We start from the raw sequence: 21,725 nt of genomic DNA on the forward strand, positions 1-21,725 counted from the left end.
AAGCAAAATAAATTTTAAAACTATTCCACAAATTAAATCATCACATACAAAAAACATACCACAAAGTAAATAAGTTCTTCATCCGTCATAGTTTTTTTCAATGATTTCAATCCCTAATTTCATCATGTAATAATACGTAAAATAATATATAAAATATAAATAATAATATACAAACATAAATAAAATAAAAAGTTGATCATATAAATATGTAAATTAATTAATAAGAGACATATTAGTAAATATGAAAATAAATATTTTTAAGAAGTATAATATTTTAGCTTTTTTCCTCTGCTTCTATTTAAAAGCACTTTTGAGGGTTTGCCAAACCCTTAATTTTTCAAAAGTTTTTTTTTGTTTACGTAAATATATTTTTGGCCTCCCAATAACAATGTCAAACAGGCTATACATGATTAATCTCTAATTCAAATATAAACTTATTGATAATATCATTAATATTTGTAAACATTATTTCCTTTACGTCAACAAAGTTGTCCAGTAGAACAAAAAGTAAAAACATTTTCCTATGGATTTCAAAAATCAACGCTATAGGAAAAGAATGAATTACATAGGGATTTTCCTAGAGATTAGTATGAAATTTATAGAAAAATAATTTTTTTCCAAATTTTCATACCGATTCCTAGGAAAATTCCCATGTAATGCACCATAAATATTTCAACAACAACAAGAACAACACCCACTCAACATGTCTATAGAGCAATGGCTGCATTATAACCCATTCATTCCCATCATTATTATTAACTAGTCTTGGAAACGTGCGTTGCACATTTGATCCCTACTATGATATAAAATTTATATAAGCCTAACTTCATAGATATAAAAATTGATTGTGTTTACTAACTAAGATGTTAACATTCCAACTCGATCATCAAAAGATTAATTTCTGTCTCCTTGAAGATTTCAACATGCCTTCTCTCATTACAAGTTCCATTAGAAGTAGTAAGAATTTGTACACAATACATTTTATTTCTGCAAGCAACAAAAGAATATATGAGTAACAAAGTGCTTAGTGTTATAAAATGAAGCTAAAACTAATAATACTGAAAGATAAAACCAACAAAAATATAGTGACAGTTAGAAATGTTTTTTTTGTTTCTTCCAAGTGGGCAAAAGTCTCTTCACAATGTATACAATGACACCATTTATAGGATATAATTAAGTAAAATCAAAGAGTGTCTTAAATATGACATTAATTTCTTGAGAATGTGGATAAAATTATACAAGTTTGGGAGATCAGTGAGGAGATAGTGAAGGTGTATAGTATTAATACACATAATAAATAATAATTAGACCTAGAAATTATTGACTTGCACTTTTAAACACTATATTTACAATAACTCTGTAGTATTTTATTTTGTAATATTTTGCATCTGATGGAGAAATGAAAACTATTTTAAGAGCTTTTACTAATATTATAATTAATTGTTTTTACAACACTTCATTTTGCGTATTTTATTATATCAAAATAAGTGAACTATAACTATCAGATTTCTGTAAATGAAGAAAATGGAATGAGATGATAAAGTGTTAAAGTATATATTTAGTGAAAGTTTTATTAAGAAGGCAAACATGCAAATATTAATCTGAAAATTCAATTCTATATTGAGTTTTGAAGTGCATATCAATGACAAATAGTTTAGGTGATTTACCATTATCATATAGTGATTACATGTTACTATTTATTCTTAAATATTTTTTCCTTTAAATACTTTATAGGAGCCATTGCTTAGTATTTAATAAGACTACATTAATAAATTAAACACTCTCAAAATCTGAATTATTCTCCTAGTTCATTATTTAGCCATTATTATAATTAAAGTAATGATGCATCAACCTGAAAAACGTACTAATCTACAAATAAAACTGTTCAAATATTGCTAGAAATTAAAATTAAAAAATGATCTATAATTTTATTTCATCTGAAAATTTGTAGTGATAATTTCAATTTTATATATAACCATATATTTTATAACATTCGATTTGATATAGAGACAAAATAGTAATCCAATGAAGAATTAAAGTAAGCATTATGAGGAGCATTAAATTTAAAATTCAACTAATTATCAAATTTAAAACTTAAGGAGCAGAAAATTAAATAACATTCAGAGAAAAAAATTACAACTAACTTATTGTGTAATTAATATTAACAGGAAGAAAAAGGAATTACAACTAATATTTATAATTTAATTAATATAATATTTAACTATAGTATATGGACAAACGACAAAATAATAATCCAACTTTGAGATTTTGATCTTCCCATTTTTTATCAAAGGAATTGTTTTAGGTTTAAGGGCAAAGTGACTGTTCATTAAACTTCTCAGCTTTGGCTATTTAAAACTTAATTAATTAGATATTTTATAATATTTTAATTTAATTTAGGAATAATATATATATATATATATATATATATACGCGCACAAAAATAGATATTTTTGAAAAAATCAAGATAAGAATATTCAATTGTATATCAATCACATTTTAATCATTTCTTATAAATAAGAAATAAGTGTAAGGATTAGAGTGTTGTATATCAATCACATTTTTTCTCTTAAGTTTTGAACTTTTATAATATGATGCAACTTTAGAGAAACTCTGAGAAGACAAATACAATTGAAGTTAATATGAATATATATAATATTTGTAACTGATAAGAAATTAAATATATTATTAATTAAGATTTAATGAAATTTATTACTCACCGTTCGGAATCGAAAGTCAATTTGACTAATTTTCAAAGGTAAATTGAATCACATTAATTCGATATTTTAAACAAAAAAATTAGATATTCTAAAACTATATGAAAAGTACTATAAATTACAACTTTTTGTATATTAATATGATGAAAAAATACATCTTAAAATGTTGGTCAAAATTTTTATAATTTGACTCTAAATATAGAAATCATGACAAACAATACCGGACGGAGGGAGTAAATAAGATAGAATAAAGGTGCGGAATTTTTTAAATAATTGATTAAAAAAAATCTGAAAAAAGAAGATACGGAAATGAATTAAAGGTATTGGAATTTGAAAAGTATAACTTTTGAAGTTAAAAAGACTTCACATAAATGACATATTAAGTAGTTTAAAAAATTGAAGCAATAATATTAATTCCAAGAAGTTTAATTAATATATTTTTATTAATGTCATATGACTAATTTTATCCTTCAAAGGTATAAAATTAGGGTCATTTTAACTGTTACAAAACTTTTGATTTCCTTTTGTCATTTAATTACAAATGTTCATTGTATCTATAGATTAATTGATGTCATAGATGGTAAGTTCTTCATTTTGAAAATATTATTTTTTTATTATAATCAATGTGTATTTATATTTTTATTCACAAATATGTAATAATAATAGTGTTTAATAGAAAATACAATAGTGGAAGGGATAGGGATACAACCACTGGACTGTGGAGAGGGTAGAGGTTGTTATTGTTGTTGGAATATTGGTGGTGTTTCTTGGGAGATCATATGACATAAAAAAAAATTTTAATCGTAAAAAGGTATTTTTACTTGTTGCTCTACTAAAGAACTTTGTTGACGGGAAGGGAAAAGAATGTATACAAATATTGTGAATTATTAGTGAGTTTATAATATTTTACTATAAATGATATTTTTAAGACAAACACACATTCATTCACTCACGGACACGTGCGCGCACATAACTGCGGGGGCGGATCTACACTGGAGTGCACGTGCACCTGGTAACTTTCGAAAAAATCATATGTATATATGTATATCTATTTTGAAAAATAGTAGAAATTAAGATATAGTAAATCTCATATTGTGTTGTTGAGAAACGATGGTCGAAGTAAGATCGTAGGAGGAGAGGGAAGGGTCAATCGGATGGAGAAGAATACCTCTGCAGCTTCTCTTTTATCTTAGGTTTTGGTTCGATTCCTTCCATAATTGCTTATTTTCTTTTTAGGTATTTCTATTTCCTTTTTGTTTTGTAGGATCTAACCTGGACCACTTTTGCGCTCAAATTAGTTGTTTGTTTAATTTTATTCAATAAATTTATATTATGAGTCCAACAAGGCTTCATCACGCAACCTTAATAAATTTAACAACAGGTGTGTGCGTGCCTATAAGTGTGTCCATGCGTACTTGTACGTGTGTGTTAAATCAAAATTTAATCTATATATACAATGTAATTTTCCAGCAAAAGAATATCGCTTTACACCCTTTAACGAATGTAGGTCCGCCCTGAAAGGAAGGAATACTATAAACCACATCTTTTTAAAGTTCAAAACATTGTGCAATAAAAACTTTTGGTTAAAAAGAAAAGTTATTTGACTATTTAGTGTGGTTTTGATTATAGAAATGCTCAATGGAGACACTATACAGTTATTATCAAAGGTCGCAATGGAGTGGAAAGTACCTCTTTATCATTAGTTAAAGGTCTTATTCGAGTTTTAAAAATAAATTGTCTTTGATAGAAATTTTTTTAGCTTTGAAAACTTTTCAACATGAAAATTTATTTATTTTTAAAACCTTTTTGCTAACTATAAAAGATCACATAGAGAAGCTGACATTCACCAAAATTACTTACAAACTATGTGGAGGAAAAAAAGACAACAAAATTATAATCTAACTTAAAATTCAATGTCATTGTTGGATCATTCCACACTACATATTCAACTTTTAATTATTATTTTTAATAGCTTTTCATTACTTGAGCCTCGATAAAATCTCCATTTACTTTTCAACATTTGAAAAATCAAACAAAATCAATTTGGAGAATTTTCAACAAGAAACTCAGCACGTAACTGAAAATAGTGTTGCAATTACGTATCCATAATTTTATTAGGAGGAATGTTAATAGGTGTACTCACAGTCTGGCAAATTTCTTTAATAATAGCATTACACGTGGTATTATTCAACCCGTTTGACACAATTACATCAAGCCAATGAAATATTCAAGCAACATATATAGCGTCACGAAAAACTGATCTCCTCTGATCACTTACAAATTGAATAGGAAAAAAATGACTTTTCCAAATCCTTCAAATATAAAAATGAAGATCTCTTATAAAATAGGTCACTAATGCAAGACGAGAATTCATGTTATCAGCAACTATTCTCATTCATTCCAAAGAGATTTCACTACATGAACTTATACACAAGTCTTTTGATACACTTACCTTTTCCCTTTTGAAAAAAAAAACATAACTAGGAGAATCACTATTTCAAAAAACTTCATCAGCTCTTCAATATCTCCAAATTACTGCATAACTTACCGATGAACTCTCTCATGTACAGCTAGGTTACCGATACTTGTTCCAGCAATGTATCCCCCTGTCCAAGCATTCTGCACAGTTGGCAGAGTGCTAAACAATCAGATGAAGAAAGTAGCCAGCTGAAATTCCAATTTATATAAACAGAAGGGATAGAAAACGAAAATAGGAAACAAGACACATGGGTAAAGTAGGTTTAGTTCAGAAGTGAATATGTGTTTAAGGAGCAAGACAGTGTATCATCGTTAAGAACTGCGACATCAGATTTATCAGTGTCTGGTTTCACATTTGCTAGAATATCAATCACAAATACATCGGGACGCATGTTTGACTGTGTAGAGGGGCTCAACACTAAAGATAATCTCATTGAACAAAGACGTTTACATCAAAAAATAAATTTATAATAAAGGATTGCTGTATCAGAACTTTGCTAAATGAAATTGCAAAATAGTTCGACAAAGAATCTTAGAGAAAGGTAATATAGTGTAGGGTAATCACTAGTAAATTACACGATATGACATCAAAAATCAAAATAAGACATTTTTAGCGGCAAACAACTATCCAACCAATTATTTATAAGAACTCTAATAGATCAAATTTATGTCAGTACAACTTCTTTCTAATACAACATATTTTTAGTCTGTTATTTTCCCAAGACATTAACTTAAGTTTGTCTATCATGTCTTTTTGACAAGGAAAAATCTCTATCATGTTCTTTTCTTTTTCTTTTTTTTTCTTGTTAAAGGCTACCCATTGAAACTCAAGCAACAATAAAGTGCTGTAAAAGAATATACAAAGGGAGCAGATCATCACTGCTGTAAGCGTAAAGAGTCCAAGAAAAATCTTCATGTTTTATGTCTAGTAGGACTAAACATCATGGGAAACTGGAAATACAAAAAGATAAAAACCCAACTTTTTACATAATTTAACAACGAAAACTTGAAACAAATTTCTTAGGACAATAACGACGACCAATTTGAAAGTACAAGTCTCAAGAAAATGGCATTCTACTGTTTATAAGAAGATGCGGAAAAGATGAGCACCAATATAGTTGTTTAAAGTAGGTGGACCATGACTTTACTTTACAAGGTCCCAACTGTATTTATCTAAAAATAAACAACTACAGCACACTTTGACTATCCACCAACTACATCAGCAATATGATTTATTTTTGGTGCGTGGTGGAATTGATACAATAACAGCTATTCCTCAATCCTACGATAGTTCTAATAGACTATATGAACCCTCACTTTTTCTCTTTTCATTTGGACCCATTGCATTCCAATTTTATTTGCTACCTAAACTTCTTCAGTTTCAGAATGATACACCAAATAGTAATATGATTATAAGATAAAGGTTTTGGCTGAACAGATTGTTTACACAAAATAAAATCGACTTCTATATCCATCAGACTTATAGATACATACATACATATATATATATATATACATACATACATATATATATATATATATACATACATACATATATATATATATATATATATATATATGTTAATTAAGTATATAATAAAGAAAACTTGATGCTTTTCTTGTTAATTCTACACTGTGGATTCAGATCAAGCTCACATTACCTGAAAATTGAAGCCACCAGTGATACCATCAACATTGAGTACCTACAGGATTTTCAAAGAATCAGAAACAAATATGGAAAGCCCTAAACTGTGTCCTACATTTGCACCTGAAGCAAGAGAAGTAAACAGGCATTAGTTAGACAACCTCTCCAGCAAAGTAGAGATGAGGATGGATTCTACTCCCCATCGTAGCAAGGTAGATCTGTTTGAAGAAATAGAAAGATTGCAACTCTCAGAAACTAATTTAGCTAAATTGGAAGGATCTTCACATTGGCGCATTGGAAGGAATATATAGACGGGAAGAAAATAAAAGGGAGCACCTCTGAAAGTGGAACACCTCCAGCTGTGACAAACTCATCCTTAAATTGGCCCTTCATTACCCCAAAAAGAATGCAACAGAAAGTTTCTTTTCAATCAAAGTAATGACATCAAAAGAAGAAATGAGTCTGAGAAATGGGAAGAGCCATGATACCTTTCCCTTCACGCTAAATGCACAATCCTTCAACAAAGCAGCGACAGAAATCAACAAATTATTGGAAATGGATGACCACAGCATGTCTCCGCATATTCCCTGCATTAATCGAAAAAGAAATTTAACTTAATAGAAGTGGACGTCAAACATTCTGAGAAGATATTTTTATGTAGAAGCCCAAAAATATCCTTGCAACTGAAGTAAATATTTCACCTCACGATCTAATATATACTTCCAAAACCTTTTAACGACCGCAAGTTCAGAAGGATAAGAATTCAGCACCTTCTGCCTCTGCATTGAAGAGAATAATAAGAAAAGTGGTGAAGTAAGATCCTATACAAATCAGAAATCATATGCCTTTTTGTCATGACGAGATATTATTTACAGGAGAGAACAATCAATAGTTTCAGAACCTTTTTCTTTTAATAAGATCAATCAATTGTTAAAGAACCCTAAGCATGGGTACATCTCATACAATCTGTTTATGTGGTTCAATAAATTAGTTGAACATTGCTGCTCAACTATCTTATATGGACCATGACATATATCTTATATGGGTGTGTGTGAGTTCTGGGTAGAGATATATTCACCTTTTTTTGCTATGTATTTTACAGGAACCCATAACCACTCACATCACAGGTACTTCAAAAAATAAAGGATCCATGGATATAGTAGCTCAATCTACAATGCAAATGTTTAATATAATTTTAAAGTATTAGTTCCTGCATCTTTCTTTCCCCTTTTTTATTTTTGATAAAGTAGTTGTCTTCTCATGGAGGACAGCTTTCTGTTCTCTCTTCCATACATTTCCCATCTTTGACGAATCAAACAAAATGATGAAAAAGCCTTTAGCTTCGATTCAGGTCATCGAATGTATTACCAAAAATTGACTCTTGTGACGAGTGAGTGCAGACTTTAAATCTTCAATATGGAGGTCAGGAGTAAAATCCACGCAAAGCGTACCTGGATATGTTTGCAACTAAATTTAGCAAGAGAAAAGGTTGTGGTAAAGAGAAAATGACAAAAACAGAAAAAGGAAGACATTTTTTACCCTTATAGTCTGAACTGGATAGATAACGTGCCCCCCAAGCAGATAGCCTAAGAACCACAGGGCCACTGAGTCCCCAATGGGTTACGAGCATCGGTCCTACCTAAAAGATAGTATTATTGTTCTGCAGTATAAATATACTATACAAGAAATGCAACCAATCAGAAATGCATACCTGAGTAAGTTGTGGTATTTTCTTCTGAATGCCTTCCAACTGTAATTTTGCTTTTACTTTTGGGAATGTCACCTATGGATGACGAGCAAAATGGTTAGTGTTAGTCATAGGCATGATTATATCACGTATTCAAAGGTGTGATAAGTATGTCACAACTGTTTTAATAATCAACACAAATTGCAAATGATGTTTGTAATATATTACTCCCTATGTTTCAATCTGTTTCTGTTACTTTCCTTTTTAGGCTGTTTCAGAAAGAGGCCTCTTTCCTAATTTGGCAGCTCTTGAATTTCAACATCCCACGTGGCAGGTTTAAGACACTTTGGTACATTATACATATATTTAGTTTAAGACCTCAAGATTCAAAAGTCTTCTTTACTTTTTTTAACTCAGTGTCAAGTTAAACTAAGACAAACAAATTGAAAAGGATAGAGTATAATATGTTGTTCACTTTAGTATAAATTTCAAGCAAAACAAAACAAAACTGAACCAGTTAAAATATACATAATTAAAAGGAAACTCTGTAAGCAATAAATCAGAGATCACTATGTCATTAGACGAAAAGGTATAATCAGTGCACATTGTCCCATAGTATATAACACCAAAGCATCACCTAAAATTTAATAAAGGTGATTTTACAGGGGAGACAAGACTCATGTTTTTATATAGCAATTGCACATATTCCAGAGAAGAACTAGCTCAGTACTTACAGAACATATGAAGCATGCAAGGTAGCACTGGTGGAAGTCAAAAGGAACTAGCTGTCTCATAAGGCATATTAAATGCTCGAATAGAGGAAAGAATCAATTCTCAGTGCAGATAGTTGACTAACAATCAGAGGTAGGTCATCCTTAATACTACTATTTGAAAACCAATAGGCTCTGAATCCAAAAGATACTAACGAGACATATAAATCATTTCCCCAAGTATATTCATGATTCAGGAAAAAGAACTATTGACAACACATAATTAACAAGCTATATCTTCATTGATGTGATATAAAACATAAGGAGTAGCAGCCAAACACCTCAAAGATTGATTTCACTCAATTGGCTGCAAATGGTAAAGAAACCTACACCAGACAGTTCTGCTAACTTCAAGTCATCAATCTTGAAAGTGAACAGGCTTGGAACAGGTTCCAAAATTGAATGGCCAAGTTGAGTGGCAAGATTATAACCCTGAAAAGGAAAGGTTGAAATGAAGTAAAGGAATAGATGCAAAAAGTGCTACTAACTCATTACCAAACTGACCTGCTTACTACTACCGCTAGCAATAAGTAGATAATCAGCTTCAACATGCTCCACATAGTCAAGGCTACGTTTCTCAAGCTTGATGGCAAACTTTCCATCAGCAGTGGAAGAAGCACTAGTAACAACTTTTCCAGTCTGCAATAAGACTAAATAAGGAACTGGCATATCAGCATTTTGATAGGGAAAAGGGAAATGGAATACCTCAGAAATTACAAATACGTAATCTAACCGCTCAAGATTCATAGCTAAGGATGCACAAGCCTAAACATTCTGAGATCTTCTGGTCTGAATATTCTCTCCTTTTACTTTTCTTTTTGGAGAAATGAAAGAAATTTCAGATTTGATCCTTTTGCTTAGCATGAGGGTATTTGGATTCATTGTACAGCACAACTAGACAGATATTTAATATTTTAACTCGCCAGTGTAGATGATAGATCAATTTAAGGTTAATGTCAAAGAAATATAGAAGGCTGATAGGAGCGAATTTCCTTCACAATATCAGCGATCTGCTTTTGCGTTTAGCCCATGAAGTATGTCATCCGTAAGTTGCACATTTTGGTTGATATAACTTGTTTATCATCACAAGTATGAAGTAAACTACACAGAAAATGCATAAAAATGCAGGGAACTTTCAAAATATTGCTATTTTCGCTTTAAGGCAGAACTTTTCCATGTCAAACTGGTGACTGAAACAGAATAAATACACTTGAGGATAATTGAGAAAACTTCAACTAAAGAAGGTAATATACTATAAGTATGAACCGGGTGCATTTAGTCTTAACATGGACCTTAACTTCATGATTGTTCAACATCTAACCTTGGTTTATAGTAGTTTTAACCCTGAAACAGTTTCATACACATCTTGCCACTGAATGCTTTAGGAAGAATGATTACAAAGGGGAGAGTGTTGGGTTAATAGTTTTGCAGAGTAAATATAAATAAACATCATGTTCCCGAATATTTTCTTGTTTAAATAGCCAAGTTTAACATAGTTAATTAGCTTCATGATGATTCAACATCTAACCTTGATCTATAGTAGTTCTAACCCTGAAACAATTTCATAAACGTCTTGGCAGTGGATGCTTTAAGCAGAATGATTACAAAGGGTATAGTGTCTCCCTAACCTCACGAGGTAGGGGTAAGGCCAGAGTACATTCTATCCTCCCCCGACCCCACCTTGTGGGATTATATTGGGTATGTTGTTGTTTGATTACAAAAGGGATAATATTGGGGTAATAATTTTATAGTTTGAATAGAGATGAGGTTATTTTTCCTCATTCCAATTTGTTTAACTTGTCACTCTATCTCCGGCCTCCCATATTTACAATAAGAAAGAAAATTGAAGGATCTCATGTCTCAAATCCCAAGATGTTCTTGGCATATACTTGGGTTCAAGTTGACCAGTAAATTCTGTATAAGCAAATGTCAGTGTACATGCAGAGAAGTGTATGCAGACATACACGAGCTAACAGAAAATTTTGGAGTAGAAAGTCCAAAGCTATTCAAACAGATAATTTAGATAATAGATATAGGCACCCCTGCCCCTGGAGAACTTCTAAGGATATGAATGTACAAGGAGTATAATGTGAATAGAAGTAAAAGCTTATGCAACCATACATACTCCCAAATAATTATGACAAAATATAAAATAAAAAATTGTGATAGGATAGTTTATCTACCTCCACTCCTCTTTGCCTCAGACATGAGACAATCAATTACAGTAGATGAACTATCACTGGCGGGAAAGACCCTTCCGTCTTCCTCTATCTGAGGCAAATCAGCAGAACTACACGTTAACATCAACAAGAAGAAAAGAAACATGAAAAAGGTAGTTTCAGAGATTACTTTTAACACAACACCATGATCAGAGAACCAGGACATTGTATCCATTGGACCATGAGTATGGAAAAAGGAGCCTTTAAATTCCTTATGACCCCTCGGATACTGTTCAGCCAAAACCTGCAAATGAGTTTGGTTTCGGTTGAGCTTGACTTATATGCTGCTAAAACACCACAAATCTGAAGTTGAAAATGATACTTGACTATGAGCACCTTTTAGGAAAGAAAAAAAGAAAAGACCACAAACATACTTGTACTCTTGGCTCAGTTATTTAGTTGATTTTATAATTCTAATAAACTATAGCCTACAGAAAAACATCCTACTCAATCAGTATAGAGGATGCAAAATTTGGATTGAGGAAGTTGAGAGTTGAGACATCACACAAAAAAATACTATTTTAACTCAATTATTTATTTGTATCTTCGATTTTTCATGTGCAAACCCTATGCTTAAAGGTACCTATCTTCAAATCCCTAAGGTATACAATCTTAGTAATAACTATTAGCAGTATTCTCTGAATTCCAAATAATACAAATAAACAAAAGTCACTCTTCCAAAAGTGCCATAATCTAAGAACATTAAGCTTTGGGCACCAATTCTACAACTTACTAAGCATAGAGCATTTCTTTAAATTGCAAAGGAAATTTTACCTTATTGTCAGGACAATGCCCATTAGTCACATTGCAGCGACCTCCTCCAGAAATTTTGACCTACCAAAACAATAGAACAAAACTTTCCACATTACAAACACAAAACTAATGTTCTCGACTTTGAAAATATTGTATCAATTACCTTTGATAAAGGTTTCGCTTTTTCAATTACAACAACTTGAAGATTCGGGGCGAGAGTCTTAGCCCTTATAGCACCGTAAATTCCAGCTGCTCCGCCCCCTACTACTAACAAAAGCTCTTCACCTGACTACTTTACCAACAACACATACATTACCAAAATTTGCAGAAAAATAGTTAAATTTTATGTACATTACTTTTTAAGTGTTACCTTTGGAGTAGCTGAGGAGAGATTAGTTGCACTGAATTTTCTTCTTCCATGGCTAAGGATTGAGCATGGATAGTTTCCTTTGAAAGTTGAAGTTTGAGAGGCAAATCCAAAACGAAAAATGAATCGCTGCGGTAGCAAATTCATTGAATGAAAGAATTCAAACATTCATCAATTCGAATTTTATGAACGTTTTGTGGAATGCAAACTGATAAAGTGAGTTTTTTTTTCGTATTTTAACTAGGATATTATATTAATACTAAATTGTTTTGAAATATTGACTATAAACTTAATTACAGGTCTAAAATGACTATTTTCCAATTTCAGCCAGATAAACCTAGAAGAATTAACCTCAATTAAGAGTGATTGTGTGATAAAATAATCCTGTCATAATAGATGTGTCAAATCTAAACGTGACAAGTAAAAATGAATGAAGTGAATAGTTAGAGAAAATTTAAGTTATAGCTAAGCAGAGAACTTAAATTCTAATAAGAAACTATAAATTATTATTTATAAAATTCATTTGATTCTTGAAGAGCGATTAGTAATTATAAAAAGGTGATATTTTGGATATCCGTCTGATTCTTATCTCAATTGTTGAAAGAATTGCTAATTTGGCTGTTTAAGATGTTTTATTTTATTAATATGCCTAATAATATGTTAGTCTTATTTTGTTCTTAAAACTTCTATTTGATGAATCTTATTTTAGAGAAGAGAACCAATATTCGTGCTAGAGTCCGGAGAATAAAGTCATTCTTAGTAGGAAGCTAACAATGAGATTTTTTTTTGGCGTGAAGTTGAGTTGATCGAGCCAGTATGTTCAAGACACCGATTGCTTGAAGCAACAAAAGAAAAATCTGTTTGGCGAGAGTAGTACTAGAATACTAGTATTGCATCCCTTGTTTTGTACATCAAGATTATCAACCCCAAATCCTCTCGGCGCAAATAGTCGGACTCTTCGAATACCAAAAAAGTAACAGAAAATTGTATCGCCGTACTGCAAGAAATTGGATATTTCAACTTGATATGTAACCAAAATATACAGTCAGAGAGTTGTATTTGTCAAACTCCGAACAAATAAATAATGCTCTCAACTGGAATCTGCTTCTCTTGGTTGCATTACATTCACTTAATATATACCAAAAGAAGAAAGAAATGCCTACAGTTCCGGCAGGAGTTGATCTAGAATGTTGTCTACTAGTTCACGTAAACACAATAGCTTTTGTCCGTGTACTACAAAATCAACTAAACAATGACTATGAACTCAATTATTATTTTATAGTAACTTGAGGTCACATATGAACCTATAAACTTTAAATCCTGAATCTGTCTCTGATTCTGAGGAAGATATTGAATCACTTTCTTGCTGTCAGACAAAATGTTTCACGATAGAGTCTTCAACACCGACCATTTGGATGTAAGAACATCTGCCGTCAGCTCTTTTGCCACTGTCCAGCAGCACAATGCCATTCATGAAACAAGATACAGGGTCACAAAACCACAGAAGAAAACACCAACAGACAGAGGTCTAAGCAAGAAGGCTCCTTGGTTAGATCTATACACTAAAGATAGTCAACAAGATTCATTTGAGAACTACTTCTTTTGGGCAAACAAAAGACAAACTTCAATTTAGACAAGAAAGCAACCAACTCTAGATTGTTGTTTTGATCTATGGTTCAACGATTATAGTACTTTCAGTCCTAACTCATGCACACATTTTATTCAAATAGACTAAAGTTCTAACGGCTGTCCCTTATCTCAGAGAGTTATGATACCTTATAGATGAACGATCAGCAAACATATTAGTAACAGAATCTGGCTGCATTACATAATACTCATAGACGAACGATCAAATATCAGTAATGTTAAATCCAAATGAGAAGACTAGTTCTTTCATAGACTTGTTATCATATATGAAAACACCAAATAACAATTTTACAACACAATTGTCATTATAGAATCACATTTCTGTTCAAAAGAGGATCAATAAAGTATACTGACCTTTAGACGATGCAGGCATTACAACAACATGCATAGTTGCATTGTTTGGAGGTAATGCTAAACGGAGAGGATATAAATTCCCATTGAATTTGTTACGCGAACAAACAATTATCTTCTCTATCCCTGTTTCTTCTTCCAACTTTCGAGTCAGTTCCTCTAATCCGTGCCCTTTGAACTGCAAAGAAGGCCCTTCCACTGAATCATTCACATTTCCATCTTCATCCGCCACATGGTAATAGATAACCCTACCTTCGGATTTCACAGACTGCACATTTCATACAAATCTAGCACATCAGTTTAATCATTGTGATTTTGTTGGCGAAACAAATTCGGGGAACACAAACCTGAGTCCTGGAAAATTTAGCAGATGTAAGACGAAAAGATGAGGTGAAATCATCATCAGCCACTGATTCTGATTGGGAAACGGTTTCATCAGGTAATTCAGGGAGTACCTCAACAGTATCAACTGTCCATAAGATCCAATCTTGATGTCTATGAGGTATATCATGTGTAACTGAGTTTCTCCAAGGAGGTAATCCACTATTCGCCCTTAAAAAATTGCCATATCTCGTTTTCAGCTTTACCGCAGATCCTTCTTTTATAGGTTCCCATTCTACCGATGAATCCAATTTACTTGGCAAACTTTGAACAACTTTCTGACCTGTTACCCCGAACAGACGTTGATCGTCTAAGGCCGTTAGGTATTTTCCATAGATACTTTTTAAACGAATCACATTGTTCAATTCTTCAGGGAATTCGACTGTCCATTTAACCGTCTTTGTAGATCCACTGCGATCTTGGTATACGCATTCTTGATCAGGATCAGCGTGTAAAAATTTGTCATGGTTGCTCTTTAGCCTAACCGATTTCGCTTTCTCAAAATATTCCATTTACACAATCGAAGATTTGATGCGTAAATTGAGAAGAGATAAAGTGTGTGATTGTGAAACAGCTATTGTTAATGTATGTAAGATGTCGTAATTGTGTAACGGGCAGGTAGGTAATATGTTGTCTGTGTGAAATCTCTGACTTTAACGTCTTTTTTTTTTCTTTTCTTCCCCGTTTTTTTGATACATCTTGCTGGCTTGTATTAATATCTAATTTTGTTGATATATTTTTTTGCTTAAGCAAGTCACATGGATTTTCTTTATATAATTTTAATTTTCATGCCCAATTTTATTTTCTCGAATTTTACTATAGAGTGTACTTATCTAACTATTTTTAATATACATGGAATAGATTTATGGAAAGAAATAGCGACAATAATAATAATAATAATAATAATAAATTTAGTGTAATTTCACCTTCAACTCAAAGAAAGACGTAAAATAAGAGAACTAGCAACAACCAAAAACATTAATAAGATAGTTGAATAATCGAGACTAATGAAACAACAACTAATACTTTTTTTTTAAAGGATGATCTAGTTTGACTTGGAATGGACTTTAAGAAAAGAAAGAAAACTTTTTAAGCTTGTGGTTATAAATTAAAGTGTCAAATGTACCGAAACGCCCTTTAATTTTGTGGTCTTAAACATGTTTTGTGGAAAGTTAAAGTTAAAGTATTGTCAGAAAAGGGAAAAGAACATTCTTTTTTAAACAAACTAAAAAGGAAATAGGGACATTCTTTTTTAAACGAAGAGAATAATAAAAATGAAAGAATCCGAAGAAAAAAGATGGAACGGGAAAGCAATATAACACGTCCAACTACCTAATATTTTTCTAACTTATTTCTCCACCTCCACGTCCTCCGATTCAAAATTATGTCCTTGATGAAATGAATTTGCGTCACGTTTGCATTTGATTTATGACTTGCCCATTTTAGTAAGAGAACTTCTATATGGATTTGACTAAGCTATATAGAGCTCAATTATCCTATTATGTGATTATAAACAAGAAACTTATTAGTCTTTTTAATTAATCAAATATGGTTTAAATATCTATATACATCTGTTTCATTTATTAGTGTGCATGAAAAAACTAGATCAATCGTTATTAAGAGACGTAACATAATGCAACAATACCTAGATATATTTAATTTGTTCAACATGAAAGCAATTTTTTACTAATTTAAAGTTCATATCTAACAAATGATTGTGACTTATGTCATTTGTTTGGTCCCAGACGACCACAAAATCAAAGTATTTGTATTAGGTGGAGGCATCTTACGTGAGATGAATAAAAAAATCAAACTCTTATAAACTATCTTCCTCCGTTTTAAAAAGAATAACCTTATTTCCTTTTTAATTTGTTTCAAAAAAATTACCTTTTTTGTAACACTTTAACTTTAACTTTTCACATGGCATGTTTAAGACCACAAAATTAAAGAGTACTTTGATACATTTGACATAAATTTAAAATTAAAACCATAAAATTATAAAATCTTTTTCTTTTCTTAAACTTCATTCCAAGTCAAATTAACAATTTTTTTTTAAACGAAGAGGTATAATTTTTCAAGAATCCAGCGTACCCCATAGATAATAGAGTACTAATTCATTTTAATAATATTTATTTATTTATTTATAAATGATGATTGATCAGATAATTATTTCATATATACGATAGATAACTAATCTAATGAAATATCTTAATTTATAGATAACTAATCTAATGAAATATCTTAATTTATGAGATAATTTTCATTTTAATTTCATATCAAAATCTTACTTATAGACAAGCCTTAAGCCAATTATGAAGTGTTTTATCCGATGAGTAAGCTTTGTACATGTTTCGGCTTAAAGTTATATATATGTGTCAATAAATTTATTAAATATATATAAATATTAAATCATTAAGTCAGTACAAGTAATAGAGTTGTGAATAAAAACTCATAAAATTCAACTTTTAATTTTTTTTTCAAAATCAATGTATTACATTGTTATTTTAAATTTACTTACTTTATTTTCTGTTGGTCAGTCCCCTAACTCAAGTAATTACTCTTTTCAGTTCATGATTTGTCACATATCGAGACAAATTACTTAAACTTTGATATATATTTTCCTTTCCTAAATATTAAAATTTTAAAATCTGAAATAAATCAACTTTAAAAATGACATGTTAAACTAGACAAAATTAAAGGGTGCTTTATGAGATAATTTTCATTTTAATTTATGAGATAATTTTCATTTTAATTTCATATCAAAATCTTACTTATAGACAAGCTTTACACCAATTATGAAGTGTTTTATCCGATGAGTAAGCTTTGTACATGTTTCGGTTTAAGTTATATATATTTGTCAATAAATTTATTAAATATATATATATAAATATTAGATCATGAACTCAGTACAAGTAGTAAAATTATGAATAAAAACTCATAAAATTTAACTTTTAATTTTTTTTGCTAAATCAATATATTATATTGTTATTTTAAATCTCTTTTCAGTTCATGATTTGTCACATATCGAGACAAATTACTTAAACTTTGATATATATTTTCCTTTCCTAAATATTAAAATTTTAAAATCTAAAATAAATCAACTTTAAAAATGATTAATAATTTGTCGTTTGGGATGCTTAATTATCATTAGCCCAACTGCCAACTTCCACAGCTAGCGCAGATGCTCTATTTTTCCTGATTATCATTTGAAATTGTCGGCCAGTTTGACCAGAGGCGTATTCAGAGGGGTCACTAAATTCATGTTTTTTAAAAAAATTATACTCTCTTCATTTTGAAATTATTTATTATAATTTTTATTTTTAAAGTTAAATTATAAAAAATTTGATTAACATTTTAAGATTTATTTTTTTTAATCATATTGATATATAAAAATTGCAATTTATAGTACTTTTCATATAGTTTTGAAATATCTAAAAAAAAAAATTCAAAATATCAATTAATGTGATCTATTTAACTTTAAAAATTAGTCAAATTAATTTTTAAAAAATGCAACATGACAAACAATTCCGATCGGAGAAAGTATATAGTAATTTGTATTTCTTATAAAATATTTAAATATAGATACTTAAATTCACACTTGAAGTATCACACCGTACAATTATGATTGAGTGTATTTCTCTAGGTAGAAATTTAAATTTTTTACTTATGGTAAAATTTTAGGAAACACATATTTTTAACATGAAATTACAATTTACCCCTCTTTAGGTTGTAATTACATTATTTCCTTAAAAAGTAACACAAATTGAATACATAATGTGTAGCTCGGGTACATTAAAAAGTATTTTGGATATAAACCGGATACATAAAAATCCAGCTCGAATACGTTAATAACTAGGATACATTAATATGTAGCTCACATACATTAAGAAATAAGAGATTTTAGAGGTTTTTAGAAATAGAAGAAAATATTGAAAATAAAAAATACATAAAACGTGTATTTTAGTAATTTTTCTTTATTTATCTTGTTTTATTTTTTAAAAAAAAAATTGGGTAATGTCTCTCTAAGTGGTTTGGATAGGTAGACATAACTTTGGACCTATAATTTTAAATTTTCAATTCTTTTTAGTGATAAGAACCTAAATGTTAAATCGATTAAATTTATATTTTAAAATTCATCTTTTTATAATAGTAAATCAGTTATCTCAAAATTCTGAATACGCCTCTGAGTTTGACTAGGCATACCCAGTCATGAACTTATGACTAATTTTCGTTTACAGATTTTTGCAATAACTCGTTTTAATTGGAGCTACAGACGTTAAAATGATTCATACAAAACATTTTAAGAATTTGAAAAAAATAATTGTGCATGTTTTCTAAGCGTCACGAATTTTCTTGAGACATAAGTGTCTTTGGAAACATGGATACATGTGTTGTATGACTGTAATCAATTGGTAGTAAGGTATTAGATTAAATATAGTAACTAGTGCAATCTTTATTTTGATTTTAATTATTTGTTCAGCTTTTTTATTTTTATTTTTTAAATAAAAGGATAAATTATTTTTATCGATTATATTTTCAATTAATAAATTTTAAAAATATAAAATTATTTGAAAATTTTAAATTTTTAATTCATCTATTTCATTTTGAGAGGGTTTATATACAAACCCAGCTTTAATCAGAAAACACCTTAGATTTTATAACTTATTGAGTTGAAAGTGATTGATTAATAGAAGTAATTTTTTTAAAAAAGTGGAAACTTATTTACCTAAATATTTAAAAAAGCGTACAAATAGAAAAGTAAAATTTATATCAAATGTGTATAATATAAAAATATTTTATAACACATCGGAATTCAAATGTCTTGGTCATTCCTACGAAAACTTAAAGAGAAAATGTCAAACTATAGAGTGGGTCTAAAACGATTTCTCAATTATTCACTTATCAAATTTAATTTTTTAAATATTTAAAATCAATAAATGTAGTTAAGAGACTAAAAGTGGAAAAGTACAGATCAAACCTAATAAGTATTTTGAATAATTAAAAGACTAAATATATAATTAGAAAGATTGTTTCAGACAAATTAAGAAACTATTTTATGATATTTTCTCTAAAATAATATTAAAAATCTCGGCCACATATATTTTACCGCACTTCCGAAATGTTCTCCAACAATGTATCTTGGCCAAACAAAGAAAGACTGGTGAAAAAAAACAAGTTACATCTCATAACAAAAACAAAATGGTATTTTGCAAATATCATTAGCTTCATTTTAGACTTTGGCTTCTCCCATTAATACTTTCAAAAGACCCTTCAATTATATGTGCACATCTTTCAATCCTCCAAAGATTAATTCTCTCACATGCATATATACAAAAGGGTCTTTTGAATTTCATTAGTCATATCATCATAGGTTGTGTACATAACAGTTTATTTTTTTTCCCGAAATTAACATTTTCTTCGAGTTGTTAATTAATCGGCTTGGAAATTAATTAGAGCATATGGAGAACGCGAAAACCATTCGTCTAAAAACACACAATGGCAAATACCTCACAGCAAGCAATGATGAGAAATCAATACGCCAAAAACGCGATGGCTCATCTGTAAATGCACTCTGGGCCGTTGAATTTTTGGATGGCCAACAATACTTGCGCCTCAAAAGTTGTTATGGGAAGTACTTGACAGCTTCAAATGTTCCATTACTTCCTAAGGTAATTTTGTAACATTTTTTCTGTTTTAGTGGAAACTGGAAAGTAAATCAATGTCTCAACAGGTAACGGGATCAAGAAAGGTTATGCAGACATTGCCAAAGAAACTATGTTCGGCAACAGAATGGGAGGCTGAACAAGATGGATCTTTGTATCAAATTCGTCTAAAGACGCGATACGGGCATTTCTTGAGACCTTATGGAGGAATACCACCATGGAGGAACAGTGTTACCCATGATGTTCCTCATAGGAAAAAAGCAACTCTATGGGAAATTGAAATTATGGAGACGCACAAAAAAGCTCTACCTGCAGCAGTACCAGCACCAACGCCAAATTTCGCACATATTACAAAAGCATTCTCTTGTAATTTTACTGAGCCTATATAAACAAATGAGTATAATTTCTGGGAGATGTTTATTTCATCAAAAATCAAAATATATGTGTAGTTCTTTTGATATAACTTGTTATTACTGCCTAAACCTAATTATTTATCCATTTTTAAATTAACACATCTATTAAAGAAAATAATAAATAATATAATTAATTTATTACTTTACATCATTTTAGTTATGAATAAAAAAATTTAAAATTTTAACGTCAATTAACATTTTTCAAAAAAAAATCAATCAAAAATATAATTCTACTAACAAAAATTCTTCCTTAATTAGTTTAAATATACAAATAAAAAGATACTGTTTTTATTACATTAATGATGTAACTTAGTCACTCACCTTTTTACATTGCACATGTAAATTTACCCTTTTTATCTTTATTTAATTTTTTAAAGAATCAAATTTTCAATCACCGAATATGAATTAATTAGTATATTTTAATTAATTAATTTGACAAATGAGCACTGAATATAAATTAATTAGAGAATCAAATTTTCTAAATTGTATATTTTCAATGCCAATATCATGAGGGTAAAAATATACACTACTTTATGTATTGATTTTATAAACATCAAATAATATTGATTTTAAAATTGATTTTATATACATGCAATATTACATTTTTCTAATCAAGTGTACATAAAATTACAAA

General features: G+C 29.9%; 3 protein-coding genes across 3 annotated transcripts; 1 reads left to right on the plus strand and 2 right to left on the minus strand.

Moving 5' to 3' along the window:
- Positions 1–5,036: 5,036 nt before the first annotated feature.
- LOC101252847 (uncharacterized) lies at positions 5,037–12,897 on the minus strand. Its single transcript, XM_004233875.5, has 16 exons — positions 12,640–12,897; positions 12,433–12,558; positions 12,291–12,350; positions 11,647–11,760; positions 11,481–11,568; positions 9,802–9,947; positions 9,628–9,729; positions 8,552–8,623; positions 8,380–8,479; positions 8,209–8,291; positions 7,542–7,619; positions 7,329–7,427; positions 7,177–7,227; positions 7,002–7,058; positions 6,857–6,898; positions 5,037–5,336 (listed from the first exon to the last, which is right to left on the minus strand). Exons 1-16 carry the CDS (start codon positions 12,802–12,804, stop codon positions 5,262–5,264), a joined length of 1,458 nt encoding a protein of 485 aa, XP_004233923.2. The 5' UTR covers positions 12,805–12,897; the 3' UTR covers positions 5,037–5,261.
- A 737-nt stretch (positions 12,898–13,634) lies between these two features.
- LOC101262984 (uncharacterized) lies at positions 13,635–15,768 on the minus strand. The gene is made up of 3 exons (XM_004233297.5): positions 14,982–15,768; positions 14,638–14,902; positions 13,635–14,084 (listed from the first exon to the last, which is right to left on the minus strand). Exons 1-3 carry the CDS (start codon positions 15,525–15,527, stop codon positions 14,020–14,022), a joined length of 876 nt encoding a protein of 291 aa, XP_004233345.1. The 5' UTR covers positions 15,528–15,768; the 3' UTR covers positions 13,635–14,019.
- A 4,542-nt stretch (positions 15,769–20,310) lies between these two features.
- LOC101263273 (uncharacterized) lies at positions 20,311–21,090 on the plus strand. Its single transcript, XM_004233298.5, has 2 exons — positions 20,311–20,684; positions 20,747–21,090. The coding sequence occupies exons 1-2, from the start codon at positions 20,475–20,477 to the stop codon at positions 21,065–21,067; spliced, it is 531 nt and encodes a 176-aa protein (XP_004233346.2). The 5' UTR covers positions 20,311–20,474; the 3' UTR covers positions 21,068–21,090.
- The last annotated feature ends 635 nt before the right edge of the window (positions 21,091–21,725 follow it).

This window comes from Solanum lycopersicum, chromosome 2, assembly GCF_036512215.1.
Source record: "Solanum lycopersicum chromosome 2, SLM_r2.1".
Taxonomy (NCBI): domain Eukaryota; kingdom Viridiplantae; phylum Streptophyta; class Magnoliopsida; order Solanales; family Solanaceae; genus Solanum; species Solanum lycopersicum.